At 40.8% G+C, this 27506-nt stretch overlaps 2 protein-coding genes and 1 non-coding gene across 5 annotated transcripts in view; 1 reads left to right on the forward strand and 2 right to left on the reverse strand.

Annotated features, from left to right (window-relative positions):
* The window catches only part of tubgcp6 (tubulin gamma complex component 6), a 33908-nt gene extending 31972 nt beyond the window's left edge, over positions 1-1936 (forward strand). Inside the window, exons 24-25 of the mRNA XM_061773679.1 lie at positions 1404-1597; positions 1669-1936. Of these exons, the coding sequence (XP_061629663.1) occupies positions 1404-1597; positions 1669-1760 (286 nt within the window). The 3' untranslated portion in view covers positions 1761-1936. The remainder of the gene's footprint in view (positions 1-1403; positions 1598-1668) is intronic.
* appl2 (adaptor protein, phosphotyrosine interaction, PH domain and leucine zipper containing 2) lies at positions 495-26331 on the reverse strand. 3 transcript variants are annotated; one of them, XR_009788565.1, is made up of 22 exons: positions 26181-26331; positions 23164-23262; positions 22813-22872; positions 22673-22744; positions 21629-21716; positions 21395-21436; positions 21251-21309; positions 21008-21154; positions 20653-20735; positions 20432-20584; positions 16976-17164; positions 16862-16904; positions 16615-16671; positions 16385-16479; positions 15319-15474; positions 15106-15158; positions 14828-15002; positions 12972-13008; positions 12718-12888; positions 12595-12642; positions 7648-7837; positions 495-2837 (listed from the first exon to the last, which is right to left on the reverse strand). XR_009788565.1 is itself a non-coding variant. In XM_061773682.1 (21 exons), the coding sequence occupies exons 1-21, from the start codon at positions 26235-26237 to the stop codon at positions 7706-7708; spliced, it is 2016 nt and encodes a 671-aa protein (XP_061629666.1). In that variant the 5' UTR covers positions 26238-26331; the 3' UTR covers positions 495-7705. The 3 variants fall into 3 exon arrangements, 1 of the variants encoding a protein (XP_061629666.1); XR_009788564.1 differs by having other exon boundaries at positions 7618-7837; XM_061773682.1 differs by having other exon boundaries at positions 495-7837.
* Positions 10689-10760, reverse strand: trnag-ucc (transfer RNA glycine (anticodon UCC)). Its single transcript has one exon. It is a non-coding gene; the product is annotated as a tRNA-Gly (tRNA).
* Positions 26332-27506: the final 1175 nt, after the last annotated feature.

Below are 27506 nucleotides of genomic sequence, written 5' to 3' on the forward strand. Positions count from 1 at the left end.
TTTAAAATCCCATATTCCGATTTAAGAAAAAGTATACGTTCCTGTAACTTTTTTCTCATTAGGACTGTTTGTGGAAAATGTCGACTTTTCCTGGAATATGTCTTTATTTTATTTATTTATTTTTTACTTATAATAGAACATGTTCCTTGAATGTAACGTTGTGATTTTTTTTTCTCATGTGAGTATTAATACTATGCCCTAATAATGAGCTTTTACGGTCATTTAATGGCTCTGTCCTTGTAATATTTTTTCCTTGTATATATTATGGCTCTATTCTTGTAAACTTACGACTTTTGTTTAATAATACCATGACATTTTTATTAATCGTAATACTACACATTTTTATTATAGACTAGGTAGGGACTGAGCCCGTGCGAATTCCACGAATCTGCTATTTCTATATAGAAACAGTATTATTATTATTATCTATAAGCTATTCCCTATTAACTATTCGCAGATAGTGAGTAATTCTTCAAAAAAGAGGCCTCAACCTGTTTGTTGCTTCTCAGTTGTTTACTGTCAAACTAAACATTCAACTTAGAGAATTACATTGTGTATTTAACCAAAACACATTTGTCTTACAAAAATCTTCTGGCTTAATGCTAATAGGCCATAGACAGGCTAATAACAATAGCATCAATGTTGCAGTAATTACAAACCTTCAAACAGCTTACTTTTCAACACAAGTGGTAGCGATACATTAAGATAGCGTGTACATTACTCACATGCTTATATTGTTTATCCTCTGCACACAAAAAAACAATATTACTGCATCTTCTTTGTGTATTAATTATGCTATAATGATACTGCCCCCTGGTGGTCAAGACAAACACAAGGAGCATCACAATGTTCAATGGGCATTGATGCATGAAATCATGATGCACAAAGTCTTTGCATTCTATTTGTGTCACTACTGTATGTTTTTATAAAGTGTTATTCTGTACAGTGCTATTTTTCTTGTTAAGACCATGTTTTTTGGGAGGCTGGAACAGATTAATAACATTTCAATTGATTCCAATGGGGAAAAATAATTTGCGATAAGTGCGGTTTCAGTGGCGGCACGGTGGACGACTGGTTAGAGCGTCAGCCTCACAGTTCTGAGGACCAGGGTTCAATCCCTGGCCCCGCCTGTGTGGAGTTTGCATTTTCCCCGGGCACTCCGGTTTCCTCCCACATCCCAAAAACATGCATGGTGGGTTAATTGAAAAACTCTATAAATTGCCCGTAGGTGTGAATGGTTGTTTGTTTGTCTGTGCCCTGCGATTGGCTGGCAACCATTTCAGGGTGTACCCCGCCTCCTGCCCGATGATAGCTGGGATAGGCTCCAGAAGCAGCTCAGAAAATGGATGCGGTTTCAGTTACGAGCGTGGTCATGTTTTTTGTTTGTTTGCTTTGGCTGTCAGGGCTTTGCTGACGGAGAAGGCCGCTCCAGTGATGAACATCATCCACAGCATCTTCAGCCTCATCCTCAAGTTCCGGGCGCAGCTGATTGCGCTGCCCTGGGCCAGCCAGCAGGGTGAGGCGGTGCACCCCAGCTTCATCGCCATGCAGCAGTCGTACAACACCTTCAAGTACTACTCACACTTCCTCTTCAAAGGTGACCCCCCCCCTCTTCCCTGATTTACATTAGAGAGCCAGTGACTAATGGTTGTTGTTGTTTTTGTTCAGTGGTGACCAAGCTGGTGAACAGAGGCTACCAGCCCCATTTGGAAGACTTCCTCCTGCGCATTAACTTCAACAACTACTACAAAGACTCTTGATCACCTTTACTGGAACAATGCCCACATCACATGAGCATGCTCATCCGCCTTCTGCTCTGTATATACAGAACCTGTATAGATTCACTTGAACTATTGTAATGGCGATGCCTCAGACAATGTCCTCATGTGTCTGGTGATGTTTTCAAGCATTTGCAGAAATAAATAAGTAAAGACAACATGCTTTTATTTCAGCATGTTTTATGGAATGGTAAAAAGTAATTTATTCTTTGTCATTTTTTAAAAGTAAATGTAAACATTTTAAGTATTAAGATATGATGGTTCCATGCTTTAGTTACAAATGAAAAAGGTCTAAATATTTTTTTACATGACGGGTTTATTTTGTGTTAATATTCATTTAAAAAAATGTATATATTTTTTAAGAATTTTGAAAAACATTTACATTAGTACTGTATTTAAGTAAAATTGTTAGTACCTTGTTTGACGTAATTATTAAAGTAATAAAAATCCATCCATCCATTTTCAACATCGCTTATCCTGGTTAGGGGTACTGGAGCCTATCACAGCTGACTTCGGGTGAAAGGCGGACCCTGAACTGGTCGCCAGTCCGTCGCATGGCACATATAGACACGGACAACCGTTCACACTCACGTTCACACCGTCACTGAGTGGAAACTGAACCCACGCTGCCTCCACCAAAGTCAGGCGAGTGTGCTACTACACCATCAGTGACTAGTACTAAAAATCCCATGCTTTAACTGTCAATTAAGATTACTTGTTAAATTCATCTTAAAATATTAAAATCCCATGTTCTAACTGAAAATTAAATAAGAACTAAGTACTTAAAAAAAAAAAAGTATCATTGTTAAAGTTCTAAGAATGACATACTTTGTAAATTAACAATGTTCTACTTTTAATTAATTTGCATTGTCATTGGTTAAATTAAGTCATCAAATCTCTAAAATGACATGCTTTAATTGCAAATTGTATCATTGGTGAGTAATTAATAACACGTCACAAGAACATAGCAATAAGGCTATGATGCTACGGAGCTCATTGTTGGTTTTAATTTGTCAACAGCACACAGGAGCTGACATCCAGGTCATGTTTAAGAGAGTTCTAGATGAAAACAAAAAACAAACAAACAAAGATGTTACATCACAATCTAAATGTTTCATTTTCCCGCAGGGCTCGTGCACGCTAACTGTCGGCCGTCATGTCAAACTAAGCAACGATGGAATGCTGAATTAATTCATTAGTGCAATCTGTAGCCTTCAATCTTTTATTTTTACACAACAGATGAAACTTTTTTTTCGTGTGCAAAATGTACATGAGTAAAGAATTTTAAGTACAGTGATACCTTGACCTAAAGTGCAAGAGTTTTTGGAGTTACGAGCCGCCCCATCGTCAATTTTTTGGCATTGGGATGCGAACCAAAAACTTGAGTTACAAGTCAGGTTTGAATTCACCACCACTTGAGTGAAGAGGAAAAAAAGCAATCAATTACCATATTTTCACGACCATAAGGCGCACCGTATTAAAAGGCGCAGTCTCAGTTACAGGGTCTATTTCTGTATTTAACACATACATAAGGCGCAGCGTATTATTGGGCGCAGGCATGGTAAAACGTACGCTAGCTTAAAATATACGGTAGCATGCATGCACGCTAAAACAATGTTTTTAAAAAGGCAGCGGGAGCAAAACTGTTCGGTTGTACTTTATTGAAGTATTTAACAATGTACTCATTTTATTTTATGATCAATCCTCATCCACAAATCCATCAAAGTCCTCATTTTCTGTATCCGAAAGGAACAGCTGGTCAAGTTCTCCAACAAACACGGCAGGTTCCCTCTCGTCATTGTCAGAGTCAGTCTCGTTGCCGGGGGGGCTGTTCAGCAACGATGCCGGCTTCCGCGAAAGCTAGGACAACAGTCAAAGCAGATACCTTAGCCCAGGCATCCACAATCCATTCACATATGGTGGTGTAACTCGCCGGCGTTGCCTCCCGGTCTTAGTTGCACTTGGTTTTTCACAGCGGCTGTGAGAAGGGCGCGCATGGAGTCACAGATCAACAGTGACGGTGATGCTTGGAAAAAAACCATCCAGTCTCTTTACGTACACCTCACTCAGCCACTCTCTCATTTTCTCCTCGTCCATCCAGCCCTTTTGATTGGCCTTAGGGTTTATGACTTCGGCTAGAAAGTTTTCTTTAGGCGGCGTCTTCCTCTTAAAAATCGCCATAGGTGGCAGTTTCTGTCCATTACCATGGCAACCAAGCACAACAGTAAAAGCCGACTTCTAGTGCCCCGTTGTGCGTATCGCTACCGTGCTGGTCCTCTTCTTCTCTACAGTGTGGATGTCGAAAGTGAGCGGCACCTCGTCCATGTTGGTGATGTGGTTGGGCTGGATGTGTTTGTCGGCAATCTTTTTACTGCAGTAGGAGCGGAAGATGGCCAGTTTTTCCTTGTAATCCGCCGGAGGTTGCTGCGCCACGGTAGTCCTTGCCCGGATAGATCGATGGCGCCGTTTCATAAAACGAAAGCACCAAGACGGACCTTGAAAATGTTCGATTTTCATTTCTTCTGCAAGCGTTATTGCACTCAGTAGAATGGTGACTGCAGAGACGCTTCTATCGGCTGTTCTTTGCTCATTAATCCATTGCTCGAGTTGGTCTTCCAACTCGGGCCCCCTCGCCTTGTTTCCGTGGAAACTCAGCTTCGTCTTCTTGACATGGCGAAGCTCGTTTTCCTGCTTCCTCCACTTGCGAACCATGGATTCGTTGATCTTGAATTTTCTCGCGGCTGCTCGATTCCCATGTTCCTCCGCGTAACTGACAGCTTGCAGTTTAAACTGTGCTTCGTAAGCGTGTCTCTTCGTAGGTGCCATTTTCGGGGGTCCTTAGCCAAACCGATGTTGTTTTGCACAATGCACATACCGGCGCTATATACCTACTGGGGGCGTGTCTTTAGCGTCCTCTGTCACGCGCACCCTTCCCCCTTTACGTCCACATGCTGGGTTTACAAACAGAGTTTCAAATTAAGTTTTCAAATCAGGGTTAGGGCTTTAAATTAGTGTTTCAAAACATGGTTAGGGTTTCAAATCAGGGTTACGGTTTAGAATTAGGCTTTCAAACCAGGGTTAGGCTTTCAAACCAGAGTTTGGGTTTCAAAGTAGGGTTTTAAATCAGAGTTAGGGCTTCAAATCAGCATTCAGGTTTCAAATTAGGGTATTAAAACAGAGTTAGGGTTTCAAAGTAGGGTTTCAAATCAGGGTCAGGGTTTCAAATTAGTATTTCGAAACAAGGTTAGGGTTTCAAATTACAGTTTCAAAACAGGGTTAGGTTTTCAAAGTAGGGTATCAACACAGCGTTGGGTTTTTAAATTAGTGTTTCAAAACCGTGAACTAAATGCAGGCTTTATGTGAAATGGTTTGACAACTCCAACATGGGGGAGGCAGCAGGTGTGAGTCATGATGAGCTCCATTACCTAGCTATAACCTTCTGGAAATTATTTGGCAACATAATGCCAATCAGAATGTTACACATCTATTTACTCAAATCTCACAAATTATTTGAATTCTTTACTAAGAAGTCTGGAAATTAGGGTCTGGAACAAGTATGGAATCTTTGAAATCTCAAATGTGCCGGAAGCGTGGACCGTGCCGAACCGTGAATAGTGAAACTACGCGGATAATTGACGGCAATTATAATTGCATTTGGAAAATGCTACATTTTTTTGTTTGTTTTAACCCACCAAAAATCTTCACTAAGCAAGAATAAATTGCCACTAAGGGTTTTCGGGGTTGGTTTTCCCCTAAAAATAAAAAAATAAAAACAAAAACGGGAAAAAACTTCAAAAATAGAAGAATCGATGAATCCGCGCGTGCCGAAGCGCGATTATGCGGGTATCCGGTCACGGAATGAAACTCGAAAGTCAAAGTACCACTGTAGTAAAATGTAGACATAAGCAAGAAATAATATACCACTGTAGTAAAATGTACACGCATAAGCAACAAATAATATAAGTAATAAGTACAAATAGATGTAAAGCTACGCAAAGGGCTGGCCACCTTTAGTTATCAAGTTAAGATATAATGAATTCATCAGTTTCGATGGAGTGCTATACCAAATGGTACCACTAGGGGTGCACAGCAGCTGATCCTGAAGGAGTGCAAAGCGTCTCCCGTCCACTGGGTGGCAATAATGCAGCTTCGTATCTGCAAATAAACCCCCCCAAAAAACAGAGCGACTATGTTTCCTCATGTCGTCACCGCAGGGGGTGGTTAGTTACTCAACTGCAGAAATGGAGGCTTTCATTTCTACACCTGCATATGAGATGAATATTTAGCAACAAATTCCAATTTTGCATTAGAACGAATATGTTCATCATGAATAAAAAGCATGCTTTCTTTGTCCAAAACTTTTTGTTGCTTGTCATTTTACGAGATTAATGTTGCAACAAAAAGAATACGAATAATAAACAAAGTTTTCTATTATGAAATAAGTTGTAATATTATGAGAGTAAAGTTGTAATTTGTTAAGAATAAAGTCACAATAATAAGTGAATTGTAATGTTGTCAGAGCAATGTGGTAATTTTGTCGTTAGCCAAGATTTTCTTTTTTTTTGACATTTCGTCAAAATTTTAATTTACGGAACATCATTCAGCATGTTATCTTTTATGACAATCAGTCAGCAAAAAAAGTAATACAAGAGTATAAAAAAATTATAAAGGGGTTGTTGATAGAATAGTAATGTTCCAAGACGAAATTCTTTTTACGAGATAAAAATATTGTTAGCAGAATAGCATAGTTGCCTGTCATATTTAAATGTTTTCCGATAAAAAGAAAAATAAAAAAACATTTTTAGCAAGCACATTGGTATTTTTTTGTTGATTTAGTAACAATAAGTTTAAAATAATTATTCTATTAGGCTAACGATTTGAGAAAAAAGTTGTGTTGTGAAAAACACATTTCGGGTTTTTATACTGAAAAAGTGGCAATTTTATAAGAATAAAGTCTTAATAATAACAGAAACAAATGTGACAATATGAGAAAAAAAGTGGGATGTTTGATCATAAAGAAGTAGTGTTTTGTGATAATAAGGCTGTGACGTGAGAAAAGAAGAAAAAAAATTGTGCTTTTAATTGTTTTTTGAAAACGTCCAAATATGACTTCTGCAACTGTGCTATTAACCCAATGAAATATGATGAGGATTTTTTTTTTTTTTTTTTTTACAAATAAAAAATATACAGATTTTATTTTTGTCTGGACAGCTATTAAATGTTATTCCATACTTTATTAGGGCCTTCAACTTTACATATTACGTTTTTTGTAATTCCTTGAAAGAATAAACTGAGATTTTAATTGGGGCGGGGCGTCGACTCGAACAGAAGTGACTATTTGAGGAAATACGTTTGTATGTACTCAAGTTAAATTTGACAGTAAGTCGGCTACAAACGTGACTTGCTAGAAATAAAATCCAGATGATGCCATTGGTGCAAGTCAGCGATGCTTTTTCATTGGCTTAGAACAGTGATTCTGAAAGTGTGGTATGCATAGTGGTACGCCGGCTCCCTCTAGTGGTATGCGAAGAATCACTAAATGAAATGTTCAAACTGTGTTATAGTGGCTCAAACCCTTTTGGAATCCGGTGCGGTACAGTTTGTAAGTACAGTTCCAGTTGTATTTATCTTTAAACTCCAGTACATTAGCATTTAATCGTTTTTGATGAAGACTTGCCGCAAAACGTTTGAGAACCACGGCGACAAATTCCAGTTCAAATTGGACCCAACCAGAACATTCCAGCTTTTACCGAAGCGGACTCCAAGCCAACTGGGGTAATTGTACGCTCATGCAAAACCAATAAAGAGGCATGTCAAAAAGTTGACACTTGGAATGTACCATATTGAGGTTCCAGAAATGGAAAAACACCTTGGGGAGAAAAGTCCAGCCCAGTTGTTTTTTTTTGTTTTGTTTTGTTTTGTTAGGACTAGGCTTCAGACTCCAGGTCTTCGAGTCCATCCCCGTCCGCCGTGTCGCTGCATTCGGCGTCCAGCAACAGGAATTTGCCATCGTTGGTGAGCGGCATGGTCTTCATGAGTTGGGCCAGAGCTGCCGGGTCCTGGAAACAAAATCAAATGCGACTGTTGATACAGTTTCTTTTCCATCAACTCTGGTCAGTATTCAAAATTATGAGGTTATTCTTGGCCAAAATTGACACTCTTAGGGGAAATTTACTGTCAAACTCAACATATGATGGACACTACGTTTTTTATCCTCTGCAAAGAAACGACTAATATTACTGCTGAGGAGTTGTGACTTAGCAGCACGGTGGCCGACTGGTTAGAGCGTCAGCCTCACAGTTCTGAGGACCCGGGTTCAATCCCCGGCCCCGCCTGTGTGGAGTTTGCATGTTCTCCCCGTGCCTGCGTGGGTTTTCTCCGGGCACTCCGGTTTCCTCCCACATCCCAAAAACATGCCTGAATTGGAGACTCTAAATTGCCCGTAGGCATGACTGTGAGTGCAAATGGTTGTTTGTTCCTATGTGCCCTGCGATTGGCTGGCAACCAGTTCAGGGTGTACCCCGCCTCCTGCCCGATGACAGCTGGGATAGGCTCCAGCACGCCCGCGACCCTAGTGAAGAGAAGCGGCTCAGAAAATGGATGGATGGATGGAGTTGTGACTTCTCTGTCTCCATGTATGTGACAAAAAGACATTGTTCCAAAAGTATCATCAACACATCATATTAATATATCCACCAAAGATAAGATTTTTTTTCAGCCTTAATCTCAAACTTCCAAAAACAAACTGCGCTGGTGAATCCAACCCAGGACAACTGATTAGGTAGGTATGCTCACCACGATACCACCAACACTGTGTTAAAGTGCATGTGGAGGAGTGACTTCACTGCCTCCATGTATATCTGTACGTCTGCCCCCACGGCCAGTTCAGAATTAGGGTTTCAGAACAGGGTTAGGGTTTCAAAGTAGCGTTTCAAAACAGTGTTCGTGTTTCAAATTAGGGTTTTAAATCAGAGTTAGAGCTTCAAATTAGTGTTTCAAAACGTGGTTATGGGTTCAAAACGTGGTTACGGTTTGAAATTTGTGTTTCAAAACAGAGTTAGGGTTTCAAAGTGGGGGTTTGAATGAGAGCTACGGCTTCAAATTTATGTTTCAAATGAGGATTTGGGCTTCAAATTCGGGTATCAAAGCAGGTTTAGGTTAGAATTTTTCTGTCCGTCTGTAATCTAAAAGATCTAAAATTAAACTGCGTTGGCCGGGAATCGAACCCAGATCAACTGCTTGGAAGGTAGCTATGCTCACCACTATTTCACCAACGCTAATCCTGTTTTGAAGCCCAAATCCTCATTTGAAACACAAATTTGAAGCCCTAACCCATTTAAATTTGAACCGCAAACCCTGTTTTAAAACCCTACTTTGAAAACGTAACCCTGATTTGAAACCCTATCCATGTTTTGAAACACTAATTTGAAGCACTAACTCTGATTCAAAACCCTACTTTGAAATCCTAACTCTGTTGATTCAAAGTAGTATTCCAAACCAGGGTTAGGGTTTCAAAACAGGGTTAGTGTTTCAAAGTAGGGTTTCAAATCAGGGTTAGGGTTTCGAATAAGTGTTTCAAAACAGTGTTCGGGTTTCAAATTAGGGTTGGAAAACAGAGTTTGGACTTCAAATTAGTGTTTTAAAACAGTGTCTGGGTTTCCAATTAGGGTTTCAAATCAGGGTTACAGTTTCAAATTAGGGTTTCAAAAGAGAGTTTGGACTTCAAATTAGTGTTTTAAAACAGTGTCTGGGTTTCAAATCAGGGTTACAGTTTCAAAGTAGGGTTTCAAAACAGGGTTAGGATTACAAATTTGGGTTTCAAAACCAAGTTAGACTTTCAAAGTATGGATTCAAAACAGAGTTAGGGTTTCAAAGTAGGGGTTTGAATGAGAGTTAGGTCTTAAAATTAGTGTTTCAAATAAGGGTTCGGGTTTCAAATTAGGATTACAAAACAGGGTGAGGTGAGAATTTTTTTATCCTCAACGTAAAATTTCCAAAAACCTAAACTGCATTGGTTGGGAATCGGATTCAGGTCAACTGCTTGGAAGACAACTATGCTCACCACGATACCACCAACGCTGTGTGAAAGTGCCTGTGGAGTTGTGACTTCGCTGTCTCCATGAAGAGCTGTACATCTGATACTGCCACCAAGTGGCCAACTTGCGCACAGCAGAAGGAGCAGCACAATGTGCATTGAATGGAAGGAGAAACTGTGAGAAGGGTTTCAAACTACGGTTAGGGTTTCGAATTGGGGTTTCAAAACAGGGTTAGGGTTCCAAATAAGAGTTAGGGTTTCGAATTAGTGTTTCAAAACAGTGTTCGGGCCTCCAATTAGGGTTGAAAAACAGAGTTTGGGTTTCAAAGTACGCTTTTCAATCAGAGTTAGGGTTTCAAAGTAGGGATTTCAATCAGAGTTAGGGCTTTAAATTAGTGATCCAAATGAGGATTCAGGCTTCAAAATAGGGTTAGGTTAGAATTTTTTATCCTTAATCTAAAATTTCCCAAAAAACAAACTGCATTGGCAGGAATCGAAACCTGAACAACTGCTTGGAAGGCAGCTATGTTCACCACTATAGCATCAGCGCTGTGTGAAAACACGTGTGGCCTTGTGACTTCGCTGGTGTAAAAGTAGGGTTTCAAACCAGTGTTCGCGTTTCAAATTTGTGTTTCAAAACAGAGTTACGATTTCAAAGTAGGATTTCAAAACAGAGTTAGGGTTCCAAAGTAGTGTTTTCAATCAGAGTTAGGGTTTCAAAGTAGGGGTTTTGAATCAGAGTTAGTGTTTCAAATTAGTGTTTCAAAACATGGTTAGGGCTTCAAATTTGTGTTTCAAATAAGGATTCGGGCTTCAAAATAAGGTGAGGTTAGAATTTTTTTATCCTTAATCTAAAATCTCCAAAAGACATAAACTGCGTTGGCCGGGAATCGAACCCGGATCAACTGCTTGGAAGGCAGCTATGCTCACCACTATACCAACAACGCTGTGTGACAGCGGATGTGGAGATGTGAGTTCACTGTCTCCATGTATATCCGTACGTCTGCCCCCAAGTGGCCAAGGGTTTAGAATTAGGGTTTCAAATCAGCTAATATTTTACATTGATATTATATTAGGAATCCTTCATTTGTTTTTTGAGATGTTGAAAAAATGCTTCATACAGTAAAAGAGAATGCAGAGACAAGCATGATAAGGTTTAAAAGTTAAAGTGCATTCGCGTTTTCATTAAAAAATTCTTTTAAATACATTTGACAGCCAAAAACACGCTGTCTGCAACTCTTTCAAAGCACAACATGCACAAATCTCAAATATCAAAAAAACAAAAAAACAAACAAAAAAAAAAACTTAATTCTTGCAAAAATAAATCTTTGTATTTAAAATTAAGATTTGAAGAAGAGCTTGGTTGTATTTTGTGACCCAAACGTACATGGTGGGGTCTCATTATAATTATTAATATTACCATACAAAGAGTGAAAAACTAGCCAATTTAGATTGATTTTGACATAAGCTGCAGCCAAATATATGTTTAAATCACGCGACTGAAACACGCTCATACACAAATTTAACGCACACGTGACGGAGCACATTGGAACCTGGCTCTCGTCAGGAGTGCGTCTGCACCAAAAGTACGCTTAAAAGTAAAACTGTATGCATGTAAAGTTAAGCATTCAAACACATATCAACTGACTGCCCACTAAATCAGGTACACTGCCGCAATTGCCATTGTGTGCTTGGGGGAAATAATATGCAACATATACAATTAGTATTTTTAAGCAGTGGTGTTGAAACTTTGTCTTGCATCTTGGCGTAAACACGTGCCCATTCACAGTTTTTTTTCCCATGTGCGCTTTGCCTCCATGGGGGCTGTTGGGTAGTTGTTGGGCAGCCCTGTTTTATTTTGAAAAACCGAAAGAAAAGTGGCAGCACGGTGGGTGACTGGTTAGAGCGTCTACCTCACAGTTCTGAGGACCGGGGTTCAATCCCTGGCTCTGTTCTCCCAGTACCTGCATGAGTTTTCTCCAGGCACTCCGGTTTCCTCACACATTCCACAAACATGTGTGATAGGTTGATTGAAGACTCTAAATTACCCGTGAATGTGAATGTGAGTACGACTGGTTGTTTGTTTGTTTGTATGTGCCCTGCGATTGGCTGGCAACCAGTTCTGGGTGTACCCCGCCTCCTGTCCGATGACAGCTGGGATAGGCTCCAGCTCTCCCGTGACCCTTGTGAGGATAAGCGGCTCAGAAAATGGATGGATGCATGGATGAAATCAAAGTCCTGCACATCAGTCATTACAGGGGGTGATGGGGAGTTATTAGCATGAATTCAGTGGTGTTTTTTTTTTTTTTTTTACTAGGCACTTCTCCTTATTACCACATTAATAGTTGAAGAATAGCAGATCAGTGCTGGTCTCGACCAGTCTTGACAGAAAATCCCGAGTCCGGCCGTTCCGAGACTTTTGGTAGTCGAGTCCGAGACAAGACCAAGACCTTCAAACTGGTCTCGAGACTGATTTCAAGTGTTAGAACACTACCCTTTGAGATTGTGCTGCTATGTTCCGTCTTCTACCTTTGTATTTATTATTGTGTTTGTGAGATTTCAGTCTTAGCGGACGAGATTCAACATCGGAGCCTCAGGAGCTAAAATTTTAAAATTTCATTACAAAATTTTACTCTCTTCACTGCCAGTGCATTGGTGCTATAGTGGTTAGCATAGCTACTTTCCAAGCTACTTTTTGATCTGGGTTCGATTCCCAGCAACTACATAGCTTTACCATTTCGTCTCACGCCCATTGGACAATGTGTGTAGTCACAAACTGACCTTCTTTGCCTCTGTAATATCCTTGGCCAAACTCATGGTGTAGCATATCTGTAGCAGAAAAGGACATTTAAGCAACTTCATATTATTATTACTAATGTACAAATGAAGTAAATTAAGTCTCACCTTCTCTCCCTCAGTGTTGCTCTCAAAGACAAAGGCGCTAAAGATGGGCTCGCCCCCTTCGTCGTCATCTCCGCTGCCGCTGCCGCTCCAGTCACGGCCCTCCACCACCAGGCCCATCAGCCTGCTGTTCTCCTGGTGGGCCGCAAACTGACACACCTCCCCCAGCTGGAACTGAAAAGAAGACCAAACAATTACTGAACGTCAGCCGCTATTCAACAAACTTGAAGGAATCGCTAACTCGCCACGTTACTTACACTTATTCTTGTCACTTGAGTCTGAGGGTCGATCAGCCTTTTAAAACATCCAGAAATGACAAATGTTATCCTATGCCCTTTCCGCTAAATATGTACAACATGGTAGGATTGACGACTTTAAAAACTAACCATTTCAAAAGTACTTGTTTTCTCTTGAAAATGCTAAATTAATTCTTTGTTAAACGGTATATGAATTTTGATGATTATAAGGTACTTGACTTGAAGTATACTGTGTGCTTTAAATTACAAAGAAAAATGCTTGATTTTTTTCATTATATAGTACAGGAATTTTTATTTTTTATGCACTTTAAATTCTTGAAAAAAAAGGCCCAATTGCTTATTATGAGGAAATTGAATTATTAACTAGTACCATTGTGTCCTTTAAATTGTTGAAAATGGTTATTTTTACTTTTAAGGTGTTTGAACCTTTATGAAATAATTTTATGTGATTGTTTTTGTTTTTTACAACACAATTACATTTTTATAAAGATTTTGGGAGGCTTTATAATGCTTATTTTTAATTATAAATTACATTTTGTGTGCTTTGAAATTCATTCATTCATCTTCTGTTCCGCTTATCCTCACTAGGGTCACGGGGCGTGCTGGAGCCTATCCCAGCTAACTTCGGGCGAGAGGCGGGGTACACCCTGAACTGGTCACCAGCCAATCGCAGGTGCTTTGAAATGCTAAACTTATTCATTAGAAGGTGCCTTAATTATAGCAAATATTTTTGTGGGCTTTGAATTCTTGATTTTTGTGCAATTATAATGTAATTGAAAATTTCTATTTTTTTTGTATGCTTTAACTTGTTAAAAATGCTTAAGTTATTGAATAAAAGGTACCTTTCATTTCCTTAATTTGGAATTACAAATTTATTTGCTATCACTAAACCACGATTTTATATCTTTTTATGTAATAAAACTCAAAATTCATGTACAAGTCATGCACATTGCAATTTGTCTTGTGTATTGGCTCCACCTAGTGCCTGAATTGTCAAATTGCATTGTTACAATCCAGTGACAAGAAAATTTCATTCCTCTTAATTGATGTCATTTTGAGAATTCCATTCATCCATTTTCTGAGCCGCTTCTCCTCACTAGGGTCGCGGGCCTGCTGGAGCCTATCCCAGCTATCATCGGGCAGGAGGCGGGGTACACCCTGAACTGGTTGCCAGCCGATCGCAGGGCACATACAAACAAACAACCATTTGCACTCACAGTCACACCTACGGGAAATTTAGAGTCTCCAATTAATGCATGTTTTTGGGATGTGGGAGGAAACTGGAGTACCCGGAGAAAACCCACACAGGCACGGGAAGAACATGCAAACTCCACACAGGCGGGGTTGAGGATTGAACCCCGGTCCTCAGAACTGTGAAGCTGATGCGCTAACCAGTCGTCCACCGTACCGCTATTTTGAGAATTAAATTTGCACATTTTCTTAAATAATATAGCTTAGCGGTTACTAACTCGATTGCAGAGCATGTTAATGTTTATGACGCTCTTTTTCTTTGAACACCATGCTAAATGTAAGCTTTACAAATGGAAGTAGCTATGCCAACCACTATATCACCAAAATCTGAGACACTTTTTCCTGTTTACCCTGAAATCCTTGATGCGCTGGAAGGCAGCTATGCTAACCATTATACCACCAGCTCTTTTTCTCAAATTTGTAACCAAACATGAAAAATGTTAGCATTTTTTCAGGTTAAACATGAAATCCTAAACCTGCGAATTAAAAATGAGCCAGAAAAGATTACAAATGGATGTTGAAAGTGCTTGAATTAGACCTTGTAAAAAAAGCTGCACAAACTCTTTCTCTGCGTGAAATCTTCATAGAAGTGACAGTGACATTACCTGAGGCTGCTGCTGGTCACCATCAGATGCGACTCTGTAGTCCTGAAGATGTTGTGGATGGCCCGGGCGGCCAGCACCTGCCTCATGGCCTCGTAGATCACCTCCTGGTTGTCACCGCAGCGCACCGCCATGGAGCCCAGAAAGCGCACGGCAAACACCTGCTGCAAGAGGGAGTCTGCGTACCCCCAGAAAAAAGCAGGCTTGTGTACAGGAACTGTACCAAAAAACACACGCAATGAGATCCAATTACACCACACTAAAACCAGGAAAATATTTACCGTCGCTTTCATGGGAACAGTCGTCATCCGTTTCTCCAAATGGATTTGTGCGCCTGCCAGGAAGGAAGGAGAAAAACATGATGATTACAGCTCTTCACTGACCCATTAGGAGGCATCTTGGCCTCCTGGAAATGACATAATAAGCCAATAAGAGTCCAACATGCAGCATATTAGTCAACCTCGTCCTTGTTTGTCAAAAGAGTGAGCATTTACCTCCCATCCACTCTGTTTTGGTCCTGAAATTCAGAGGCCGGCAGCACGATGTCAAACTGGATGGGCGTCCCAGGGGCAATCAGGTCTTCCGACTCCGGACCGGATCCTGACTTCTGAGATGCGGCGCTGGTGGAGTAAACGCCTCCTGGCTTGGCTCTGCAGGGAAGTGAAGATGGTGACGAAATCATCGTGGCAACAAAATAGTATGTAGATTCGTATTAGACCATCTTTACATCAAATAACGCAGCCAAGACCTCAATGAGAGGCCTCAAAACACTGGTACAAAAGAGATTGTTCCAAGGGAAAAAAGTAATGCTTGAAAATGTTTCATTTGTGTAAACACTGGTACAAAAGAGATTGTTCCAAGGGAAAAAAGTAATGCTTGAAAATTTTTAATTTGTGTAAACACTGGTACAAAAGAGATTGTTCCAAGGGAAAAAAGTAATGCTTGAAATTTTTTTATTTGTGTATGTAATTGATATTTAATTCACTGCAGTGCTCATAGTGTACTGAGCAGCCAGATGCTTTCCCATTTCGTTATTATCACACTTGTTCTCTTTACCATCACTGATTTCCTTTTGTGGTAAACAGAGAAAGAAACCACAAAGGCTGAAGAAAAAGCAAAACACACTTATGGAGTTGATCCTAGAACTCCTCACGGAGGAAAGGAGCCTCCATGGAAGAGGTTTAGGGAACCACTGATATTTTCTTTGCAGAAGTCCTTTAGCTCTTCAGCAGTGACGTATAGAAATGTGTGTCTACCAGCTTGATTGTAAACGGAGCATGACTTAAAATTCAACGGTTAATTTTTTGTTTTTGTCATGCCTTGATTATTTTGGTCTAAATATACATATTTTGGTGAACCTGTTTTATATGGGGGAGTATTTAATATAGAAATGACTTAATTACAATTACACTGGATCATTGCTCAATTAAAACTATAATAATCAGGATGTGATTTTGTCAAACGTCAACAGGAATATATGAATTTTTTTGATGGCTCTACACTGTTTTTGCCTGATACATGAGTAACAGTGTTGATCATATCTAATAAATATCAACAGACCTGTCAGGGTCGGGTGAGCCTTCCTGCCTCTTCTCGAAGCTTGTGACGGGGGTGACAGCCTGGATGGCGGTTTGATTCAGTCGTATGGCCACAGCCTGGCGACAAATAAAAAGTCAAAGCCTTTGCGTGCGGAGAAAAGAGCAAAATGCATAAATGATATGATCCCATGGACATGGCCTAAAGATAAAATGCTGGAGTGGATATTGTAGGACTGTAGTTGCATCCTGTACCTCTGGGTTGTCAGTCAGGTAGATCTGTCTGGAAATGTTGTTCACGGTGCAAATCCACTGAGGAGGAAACACAAGAGATGACCATTCAGGACTTGATGTGGCTGTGACGGTACCTGCCATGGAAACAACTTGACTGATATGAGATTTGACAGGCCCAACATGAAACAACTAAAAGACTTCCGCTATGAAACATCAAAGGTTCCTTGCAGTGTCAAACAAGACTTCCTTGGTGGAGGTTGGTTCTTACTTCTTCATATTCCTTCTTGCTCTCCGCTTGTAGAATCATTGACCTGAAGACAAAAACAAAACAATAAGCGTGCGGGAATAAACTGAGTTGTTGTGCGAGGAGGAACATGCATACGTTTTTCCAGAAGGGGAGGTTATTTGGAAACAGTAGTGCCTGTCTTCGCACTCGATGGCCATCACGGAGCTGTTGTCCAGGTCCAGCACCATGCCCCCTGCCACAGCCCCCCGGGGCTGGCACATGAGGTTGCCCCCCTGAGTGAAGAAGTACAGGCGGTCCCACGCTGTGGTCACCAGGCCGGTTTTACTGGAGGCATGGTAGATCGGGTTTGAGACTTGGGTCAGCTGTACAATGCAGCGTGTCTGTGATGTAATCGGTGAGTGTGTTTGGCTGTTAACTGAAAGATTGTTGGTTCAAGACTACCCAGGGATGAAATGATACTTTACAATTAGGACCTGACTGACTGGGGCTTTAGTCCAGAGGGTCACTGTTGCAGTCTGTAGCGGTAATGTAGAAATTGGAGCTGATTGCTGGAGAAAGGCCAGTTCACTTCCTGCTTACCGTTTTATTAATTGAAACAACAGTGATTACTTAATACCTTGACTGGAGGCTAACCAGTTCAAGTCCCACTGTGGATGAAAATGTAGAAATCGGGTCACTCACTATGAAATGCTCTGTGGTGCCATTGGTCAGTACATGATGAGCTCTTAGGGGTGTCTTCTCTTCATGTTTTGACAGTAGGAACTGGGCTTTGGATCTAATTTGTAACTCTCCATGTATCGGCCTACTTTACATAAACATCTGCGAGTCAGCCAAGTACATGCCATGAGTTGGCCTAACCTCAAGCTACTTTTCCGTGGGACGTCAAAGCACAGTCACCCGTTTCCTCAATATTTTGTAGGACAGTTAGCTCACTAGCTTCGAGAGCAGTATGTCAAACTCCTAACTCCTAAAAGAATGAATTAAAAAAAAAAAAATGTAATTTTTGACGACACTTGTTCAGAGGACGCTAAATACAAACCAGCATGTCTCTGTGGTGCAATCGGTTAGCGTGTTCGGCTGTTAACCGAAGAGTTCGTTGTTCGAGCCCACCCGGGGACGTCACTAGGAGTTGGTCTGTGGGTCCAATTTGTAACACCCCATGTATCTGCCTAGTTCACAGGATTTCATAGTCAGGGAAGGTTATGCAGAACCGAAAAGAATCACAGTCTCTGTGCTGCAATCGATTGGCATGTTCGGCTGTTAACTGAAAGGTTGGTGGTTCAAGCCCACCTAGGGATGTGTTAATGTTTTGACGGCAGAATCTAATTTAGAGTATAATCCCCCATATCATCTGTGTCTACGAGCCTCCGTGAGTCAGAAAAAAGTAAATGTTGGCCCAACTACAAGTTGCTTTTCTGTATGGTATGAAAACAGTCAACACAACCACCCGTTTTGCATTAAATCATTAACTCACTGACCTCTATGAGTAGGCTAAAAATGCTAACGTGTGTCTCTGTGGTACAATCCATTAGCACGTTCAGCTGTTAACCGAAAGGTTGGTGGTTCGATCCCACCCAGGGATGTCGCCAGACTTTGACAGCTGGATCTAGTTTGTAATTTCACATCAATTTCCAAATCTGTCCTAAAGTTGTGGTATGTGTCAGCCCAAGGTGCTTTTCTATCTGACCCCATTCCACCCTTGCAGGACATTGTTAGCTACTGCTACTATTTCACAGTCAGCCAATGTTATGACACCAGTTCAACCGCAAGCTGCTTTTCTGTGCAACCGCAAAGCATAGTTGCCATAGACATTGTTTGATTACTTGCCTTTAAGAGCAGAACCAAAGAGAAAACAGACTGTCTTTGCGGCGCAATCGGTTAGTGCATTTGGCTGTTAACCGAAAGGTTGGTGGTTTGAGACCCCTCAGGGATGTCTTATTGTTTTGAGGGTAGGCTCAAATTTACAGTATAATTCCCCATGTATCATCCGCATTTATGAACATCCGTGAGTCAGAAAAGTATATATGTTGGCCTAACCGTAAGTTGCTTTTCTGTGCGGCCTAAAAACACATCAATACAACCGGTTTGCAGGACATCAGCAGCTCACTAGCCTCTAAGAGTAGGCTAAACAAACCAGAGTGTGTCTCTGTGGCGCAATAGGTTAGCGCACTCGGCTATTAGCCGAAAGGTTGGTGTTTCGAGCCCACCCAGAGACGTCCCTGTACTTTGACGGATGGGTCTAATTTGTAATTCCAAAGCCAGGTGGACGCTGTGGGCTTCATTCACAAATCTGTGCTTAAATTGTGGGTATACCTCGGCCCAAGGTGCTTTTCTGTCTGACCTTATTCCACCCTTGCAGGACATTGTTAGCTACTGCTACTATTTAATAGTTCAACCGCAAGTTGCTTTTCTGTGCATTGGACATCGGTAGCTCACTAGCCTCTAAGAGTAGGCTGAACGAGCCAGTGTGTCTCTGTGGTGCAATAGGTTAGGGTGTTCGGCTGTTAACCGAAAGGTTGGTGGTTCGAACCCACCCAGAGACGTCACCGTACTTTGACGGCTGGATCTAATGTGTAATTTCAAATCCAAGTGCACGCTGTGGGTGTCATTTCCATATCTGTCTTAAGTTGTGGTTATGCGTCAGCCCAAGGTGCTTTTCTGTCTGACCTTATTTCACCCTTGAAGGACATTGTTAGCTATTGCTACTATTTCACAGTCAGCCAGTGTTATGACATCAGTTCAACCGCAAGTTGCTTTTCTGTGCAACCTCAAAGCATAGTTGCCATAGACACCATCTTGTTTGAGTGCTTGCCTTTAAGAGCAGAACTGAAGACAATATAGACTGTCTCTGTGGCACAACGGTTTGCGACATTGGTAGCTCACGAGCCTCTAAGAGCAGGCTGAAGCTGCTGGAGCGTGTCTCTGTGGAGCAATAGGTTAGCGCATTCGGCTGTTAACCGAAAGGTTGGTGGTTCGAGACCACTCACGCCTTATTGTTTTGAGGGTAGGCTCAAGTTTACAGTATAATTCCCATGTATCATCCCCGTTTATGAACCTCCGTGAGTCAGAAAAGTATATATGTTGGCCTAACCGTAAGTTGCTTTTCTGTGCGGCCTAAAAACACATCAACACAACCGGATTGCAGGATATCGGTAGCTCACTAGCCTCTAGGAGTAGGCTAAACCTGCTGCAGTCTGTCTCTGTGGCGCAATCGGTTAGCGTGTGCGGCTGCTAACTAAAAGGTATGTGGTTCGAGCCCACCCAGGGACGTCACCATACTTTGACGGCTGGATCTAATTTGTAATTTCAAAGCCAGAAGTGCTCCGCAGGCCTCATTCACAAATGTCACGTTATCTCCAGTTTTTTTCCAGAACACTAACCTCTAAGACCCAACCTAGCTCCACTCAACATGGCGCAATCGTTTAGCGCGTTCGACTGTTAACCGAAAGGTTGGTGGTTTGATGTCACCATACTTACTTACATACTGATGGGTGGATCTAATTTGTAATTCCAAAGCCAGGTGCACTCTGCAGGCCTCATTCACAAATCTGTGCTTAAATTGTGGGTATGCCTCGGCCCAAGCATTCTTACTTCCTGATGTTGAGGAAGCCAGCCTTTTGGATTAGCGTGCGATTGACGGGCTCGGTGTCGTTGTCGAGCATGTAGACCGAGTCGTCCACGGACAGGAGCTCCTTCTGGGACACGCGCATGGTCTCGGCCTCCACATCCAGTTGAGCCTGGATGCTAAACGCAACACACATTTCAGAGTCAAACTCAATGGACAAATTTGAGCGACGATTGGCAGTCTTTACTTTTGCGTCATATTGGACACAGAGGAGAGAAAGTTGTCCAACTTCTTTGACACCAACTCAAGGCCTTTCTTGAAAAATATGACCTAAGAGAGGACAATGTGGGTTACAACAAACTCTGCTTTATGGCGAATTAAATACATTTTTTGCTTTTTCAGTACAGCACTGGGAACAAAACAAGTTTAGAACACTCACAGAGATACTATATATTATTCATTCATTCTTCTTCCGTTCCGCTTATCCTCACTAGGGTTGCTATTACTTTAATAATTCAAATTTCCCATAGGCAATCATGCACATGCTTATTTCAAACTGTGGGCCACAAATAACACGTATGAGGACATCCATGCCTCTGCACCTGTGCTTGTGTGTAGCCCAGCATGGGTTCCAACATGGCCACCCTCTTGCGGTACTGCAGGGCATTGAGGGCGCAGTAATACTGCAGCGAGGCCTGATGCTGCTTCCTGCGAGTGTACGCCACTTCTTTAACCAGGTCTGCCTTCAGCTGTTCACCAAAAGGGATTTATTGCATTGATTTAACTTGCAAATGAGAACACTGCAGGTCCATTAGAGATTAATAGTGGGAGTAGGGGGAGACTACCTTCTCATTCTCCCTCTTTTTGGGTAATCGGCTGTACTTGACCATGGCCGCCTCGTGCTCTGCATAAGAAGAAGAAATATAAATGCATGTAGATGAGAGATTAACAATAAAGTCCTCGTTTTTAGATGTGATTTGTGGACTTGCCATCGTTGGCGATGCCATATATTTCCTTCAGCGTGCTTATCTCTGCAAAAACCCCAAAAACCAAGTCACTTCACAATGTCCACATGTTCGAGAGAAATAGTACACGAGGTGAAACTGAATGTTAGTTTAATATGGTTTGTTAATAGTACAGCTAAAATGAACAAATAAGATTAATTGATTTAGAGTTGTGGCGTTTCATGCAACTGAGCGTAATGACAGTGTGTGTGTTTCTACCCGTAAGGTCCTTTTCTCTGAACTGGATCAAGGGAAAGACCATGGTGTCCGCCATCTGGTTGGCGAGCTCCAAGTGCAGCGAGTTCAGCTGGGTGACACATAACACATTGTGCAGAAAATTATGTGAAGGATATGAACACACACACACAGGCATACACAGGCATACATGACAAGAGACATCGAGATCAAACAGCTTGAGGAAGTCCATTTCACACTTACTGAGGAAAATTTGCTATGATGACGACAACAACTTTACAAAACCTGACCACATCGCATGCAGTGTAACAACAATTTTCACGCACCCATTCATCCTCTGCGCTTATCTACAAGCAGGCAATCTGATCAAGTGAGCAAGTGCTAACATTCACCAGATTAGCTGCAGTGGTGGCGCAAATTCATGCTGGGAAATTACCCTCTGCATGATGTGTGTACGTTCTGTGTGCACGTGTTCAACATCCCACTAATAAAAAAACACAAACTCAAGCCTGACTAGTCTGCAGCCTAAACAGGCTGCCACAGAAACAGAAAGTAAACTAGAGTAGAGTCAATTTTGATATGGCTCCATCACAAGAGGGATGCTTGTAAATGTAAGAAATTCAAAGAAGGCCTCCAACACAGTTAAAAGGATGGGTTGCACTTTTTTAAAGTGAATTTAGAATATTTTGGCTAATTTTGCTCAGCTTGTAATTAAAAGTGAAGATGTTTTGTTCTGAGCCTCCGATTTGCCATGTTTTTTTGCAGTCTTATTTTGTTTAAATAACATATTTAAAGGTTAGATTGATAAAAAAATAATTGTGAAACAAATATTTTAGTTTTTCTTAAATCTTGAATATTTTCTGCCATCCTAGTCATTTGAAATGTATTTTAAAAAATAAAGAATAAATACAATTATAATTAATATTGTCTACCATCTAAACCTCACATTATAATGTATGTTAAAAACTAAAAATCTAATTAATACAAATAATGAATGGGAATGGATTGTTAATTTATTTGTCAATCAAGGAGATGTGTTCAACCTGACCACACACACACAGGTCTCACCTCCTCCACTGTTTTGGCAAAGTTCTGCAGTGTGGAGACGACTTCTTCATCACCTTTCCCAAGGGCAAAATTCTAAAATGGAGAAATAAACAAGTCACATTTATTACATTAAGTTCAACAGTGGAATTAGGTGTACTTACTTTCTTCTCATAGGCAAGAAGCTGCCGTGAGAGCTGCTCTGTGGCCAAACCCATCTCACTCTTTTTAGGGGAGTTCACAAAGACAAGAGGTTAAGTATCACAGCTGTGGATTTTTCTCTTACCAATATTAGGTACACCTGCACATTGTAATGAGATCCAATACACAAGCTGCAAGTTCTATGTTTACAAAGACAATAATGTTGATTTTTGATGAATTCAGTGTTTTTGTTTTAACATTACAGTGCCAAAGATAGCAAATATAAAGTATTGTTATCCCAACTTCTTGATACAGCTATAGCTTTGGATCTCACTTGTACCTAATGTTGTGACTAAGACGCTGAACGTCTGTACCTGAGCGCCGAACACACGCTGCATGGACTGCAGTAGCTGATTGGTGTAGTCAGTGAGGTTTGCCGCATCCTCCTCAAACACACTGAGCAAGGAACGAGTCTGTCGAGGGTGAGGGGGGAAAAAAAGACGCTCTCAAGTTGACTACTACTGGACACTTCATTAGATACACATTGATTTATTCATTTCACTAGTTCCTGATTGCGGTTGTAGTGGCATTAGTAATTCACTAAAATATTTTTACCCATTCCAGGACTGGTGTCACAAAAGATATACACTGGACTCCCGCATACCGTTTGCCGATTTTTTTTATTTTTTCTTCCATTTTTCTTTTATTTTTCTTTTTTTTCTTTTTGGGTGGAACCAACCACGAAAACACTTATTTGCGGCTTTTTTGTTCTTAAAAGAAATTTTTTTTTTTTTTTTCCAAATGCAATTATAATGGCTGTCAATTATCCGCGGATTTTGGCTATTTGCGGTCTGGTCCGTCCCCTGTCCCCCGTGAATGGTGGGGGTCCACTGTATTTCAAATCTAAACTACTGTACAAGCTTTCCTCTTTGAGGTAATCCAACTGGAGTCTAACGCACTTTCCAAGCCTTTGCCACGCCTTCATGCATGAAGAATCCTTCCGGGATCATCCGCAGCTCTCTTGTCACAGCCACCTTGATTTTGTATTGTCTCATTTCTTATTTTTTATTTCTTACCTTCTAATTGTCTTGTTTCTTTTCCAGATGGCCGATCACTTGACTGTTCAGGAGCGAGATAAGATAGCGGCTTACTTTCTTTTTCTTATCTTCTGATATCTTCTCTTTACGTTCATTTTCCCAATGGAATAAAGAATATGTATCATTTGTTTCAATACATTTATAATAAGAATATGGTTTTTATTCTCAATTTTTAATGGCAAGTTTCTTTTCACCCACCCTGTACATATTGCACAAACTTTTGTGTGGGTTTTGCTAATACAAGGATGAGCAAAATTTGGCCCGTGTGCCACATATGACCCGCTTCGTTCTTTAATCCAACCCACCAAGCATTATCAAGACTGCTGTAATATTTGTTATGTGAATTTAGCCTCTTTCCCCCCCTGAATATTTTTTCATCAACTTGTAGCTATTCATTTATCATTTATTTTGTATTTTAGCATTAAATAAATTTATTAATTTACTGTAAATAATCAAATAAAAAATGTAAATAATATATTATTAAATATATTAGTATTATTAATTAAGAAATATTAGGCAAAATATTTCCAAAAGAAATAACAATAATCCAAACACATTGTATAAACATCTATACATTTACCAATGATTTATTCATTTTATTAAATATTGGTTATTAATTGCAATTACTATTATTATTACATAAGAGCCTTGAGATAACTTTTGTTGTGAATTGGTTCAGCATAATACAATTGATTTGACTTTACTTAATTGTACAATAATTAGAAAATGGATCATTATTATTCTAATCTTAAAATAAACTAGTTTTACATACATCACAGTGTATACACATTTATGACCAGTGGAAGTTTTACAATTGAACGTCCAATATGGTTGTTGTTGAAAATAATCAATTTGAGTGTCAAACTGTTACCAGCATAAAAGTTTGGTCATAACAGTTATAAAAAAAAATTAAAAAAAGAAAAAACTTTAACAGGCATCGTGCAAAATTTAAATATGTAGAAAGAAGTCGAGCAACGGTAATAATATCCATCCATTTTCTTTACCGGTTATCCTCACTAGGGGCGAGCCTATCCCAGCTATCTTCGGGCGGGAGGCGGGGTACACCCATAACTGGTCGCCAGCCAATCGCAGTGCACACAGAAACAACCATTCGCACTCACATTCACACCTACGGGCAATTTAGAGTCGTCAATTAACCTACTATGGATGTTTTTGGGTTATGGGAGGAAACCGCAGTGCCCGGAGAAAACCCACGCAGGCACGGGGAGAACATGCAAACGCCACACAGGCGGGGCCAGGATTTGAACCTTTGTCCTCAGAACTGTGAGGCAGACTTGCTAACCAGTCGCCCGGTAAAAATAAAACAATAAAATATGTAACTACTTAGCATTTCGCTACCTAGCATATAGCGACCCAATATGGATCTACTTTGCAGCCCCCACTCCAAAATTAGAAGAAGAAAAAAAACTAAATAAATAAAACCATATGAACATCTAGTTACCTGGCATGTGGCTACCAAACATATCGTGACCTAGTATTTATCAACCAAACATGCAACTACTTGGCATGAAGTACACATTTAAACTTAAAAAAAAATTGTTTTACCTCCTCCTAAGAATGACCTGATCTGGTGTTTAAGCTTTAATTCTGTAACAACAACATGCAAAGTGTAACAGGAGAAGTGAGCTTCCAGCATGAGTTGCACTTCAGCAAACCCATTAAGAGGCCCAAGCAACTATGTGTGACAGTGAAGCACAACATGTGCATAACAATAATAATAACAGTAATCTATATCAAGCATGTGAGGTTTAGGGTCCAATTATTATGACTTTCCTGCTCCAAAACAAAATACGCACATTAATAATACCAAATCATCACCAGTCATGACGTCTATTACCGAATAACGAAGTCGAGACCAATGATGGAAACACTTCCAGTTCCAGTAGAAGTTAATTATGTCTAGTTTGACACCACTTGGAACAAAAATATGGAGCAAAAATAATGATGTGGTGTAGCTATTACACATCTACATTGCGTGGGATTTGTACGTTAGCCCTCAACCAAACAACAAGCGACTGCTGTATGACACAGTGTACATTCGTCAAGCCAAATGCACAATGAAATATCATATTAACGATGGAAATATCAAAAAGTGTGCTTAGGGGAGCTTTATAGTCATATTATTAGTGTAATGGGAGCTGTCATCGGGGAGTGGAGACAGACTACAAAACAGGAGCAGCCCATGCTAGTTAGCTAGCTAGCATCGTCCATTATTGTCGTGAATGTTATGGCGTATTTTTGGCAAAACGATGATAAAAGCGACACGGGCCTACCTGGGGACTGTCCTCCAAAGCGTCCTCCAGGAGTAATTTGTGGTGTACGGCCGGCATCTTGTGAGCGGCGGCGAAGAAACAATGAGGGGCTTGAATTATTAAGCACGTTGGACTCAATTTCCCAGAGTTCTCCACGCTGCTGAGCCGGAAGTAGACGAGTTTTTAGGTGGGTCAATACATACGGCTCGATCATTTTACCCTTATAGGAGAGCAAAAGAGACCGAAGAGTTACAAAACATTTGTGTTTATCCCATTAATTAATTTATAGTGTTTATTTTTAATTAGTTTCCGAAAAGAACGATAGTTAGACACGAGTCCAAGCTCTCGCTGCGTTGCACAGGTTGTGGTTTCGCCTGACTGTATTTATAAACAGCGGCCTCAAGTGGCAGGAGGATGAATTACAGCCTAGATCTGTTCATTCAAAACTGATTGCCTGTCTGCCTACAGGTCCAAAATAAAGCAAAAACTGTTCAGTAGTAGGCGGCACGGTGGACGACTGGTTAGAGCGACAGCCTCACAGTTCTGAGGACCGGGGTTCAATCCCCGGCCCCGCCTGTGTGGAGTTTGCATGTTCTCCCCGTGCCTGCGTGGCTTTTCTCCGGGCACTCCAGTTTCCTCCCACGTCCCAAAAACATGCATGAATTGGAGATTCTAAATTGTCCGTAGGCATGACTGTGAGTGCGAATGGTTGTTTGTTTCTATGTGCACTGCGATTGGCTGGCAACCAGTTCAGGGTGTACCCCGCCTCCTGCCCGATGACAGCTGGGATAGGCTCCAGCACGCCCGCGACCCGAGTGAGGAGAAGCGGCTCAGAAAATGGATGGATGGATGGATGTTCAGTAGTAGGTTAGAACCGTTAGATTCGATTCTCAAAGTGTCTAACGAGTACCACTAGCGTTACGCTGAATCTTAGCAACATTACAAGATTGACCAAAAATGACAGTCTGTCAAAATGCTGAGCCTTGTTGGAATGGCCACTTCAACCTGAATACAATACCTATCGCTATCGCTCTCTCTCCTCTCTCTCTCTTTCTTTTTTTTGTTTTTTTAAATGAACACTGTGTTTTTATTTTATTTTAATTATTTTATTATCAGTGCGGCTTTTGATATGGTAGATCATAATATACTACTGAACAGGTTGGAAACGTGGGTAGGACTAAATGGAATAGTCCTTAAATGGTTCAGGTCCGACCTGGAAGAAAGGAGTTATTTTGTAACCATTGGAAGTGTTCAATCTCATCGAATGGCAATGACTGATGGGGTCCCTCAAGGGTCAGACCTTGGACCCCTCCTGTTCAGCATGTATATGTTACCCTTGGGTCAAAT

This window comes from Phyllopteryx taeniolatus, chromosome 5 (assembly GCF_024500385.1).
Source record: "Phyllopteryx taeniolatus isolate TA_2022b chromosome 5, UOR_Ptae_1.2, whole genome shotgun sequence".
NCBI lineage: Eukaryota > Metazoa > Chordata > Actinopteri > Syngnathiformes > Syngnathidae > Phyllopteryx > Phyllopteryx taeniolatus.

What these genes read in the sequence shown, in the direction of transcription:
- appl2 (XM_061773682.1), bottom strand. Translation starts at nt 26,237, where the DNA reads ATGCCGGCCGTACACCACAAATTACTCCTGGAGGACGCTTTGGAGGAC. An exon ending in ACCTCCCCTTCTGGAAAAAC is followed by an intron (nt 16,905 to 16,975) that starts GTATGCATGTTC and finishes TTTTGTCTTCAG; the next exon opens with GTCAATGATTCTACAAGCGG. An exon ending in ATATTACAGAGGCAAAGAAG is followed by an intron (nt 7,838 to 12,594) that starts GTCAGTTTGTGA and finishes TTTTGTTTCCAG; the next exon opens with GACCCGGCAGCTCTGGCCCA.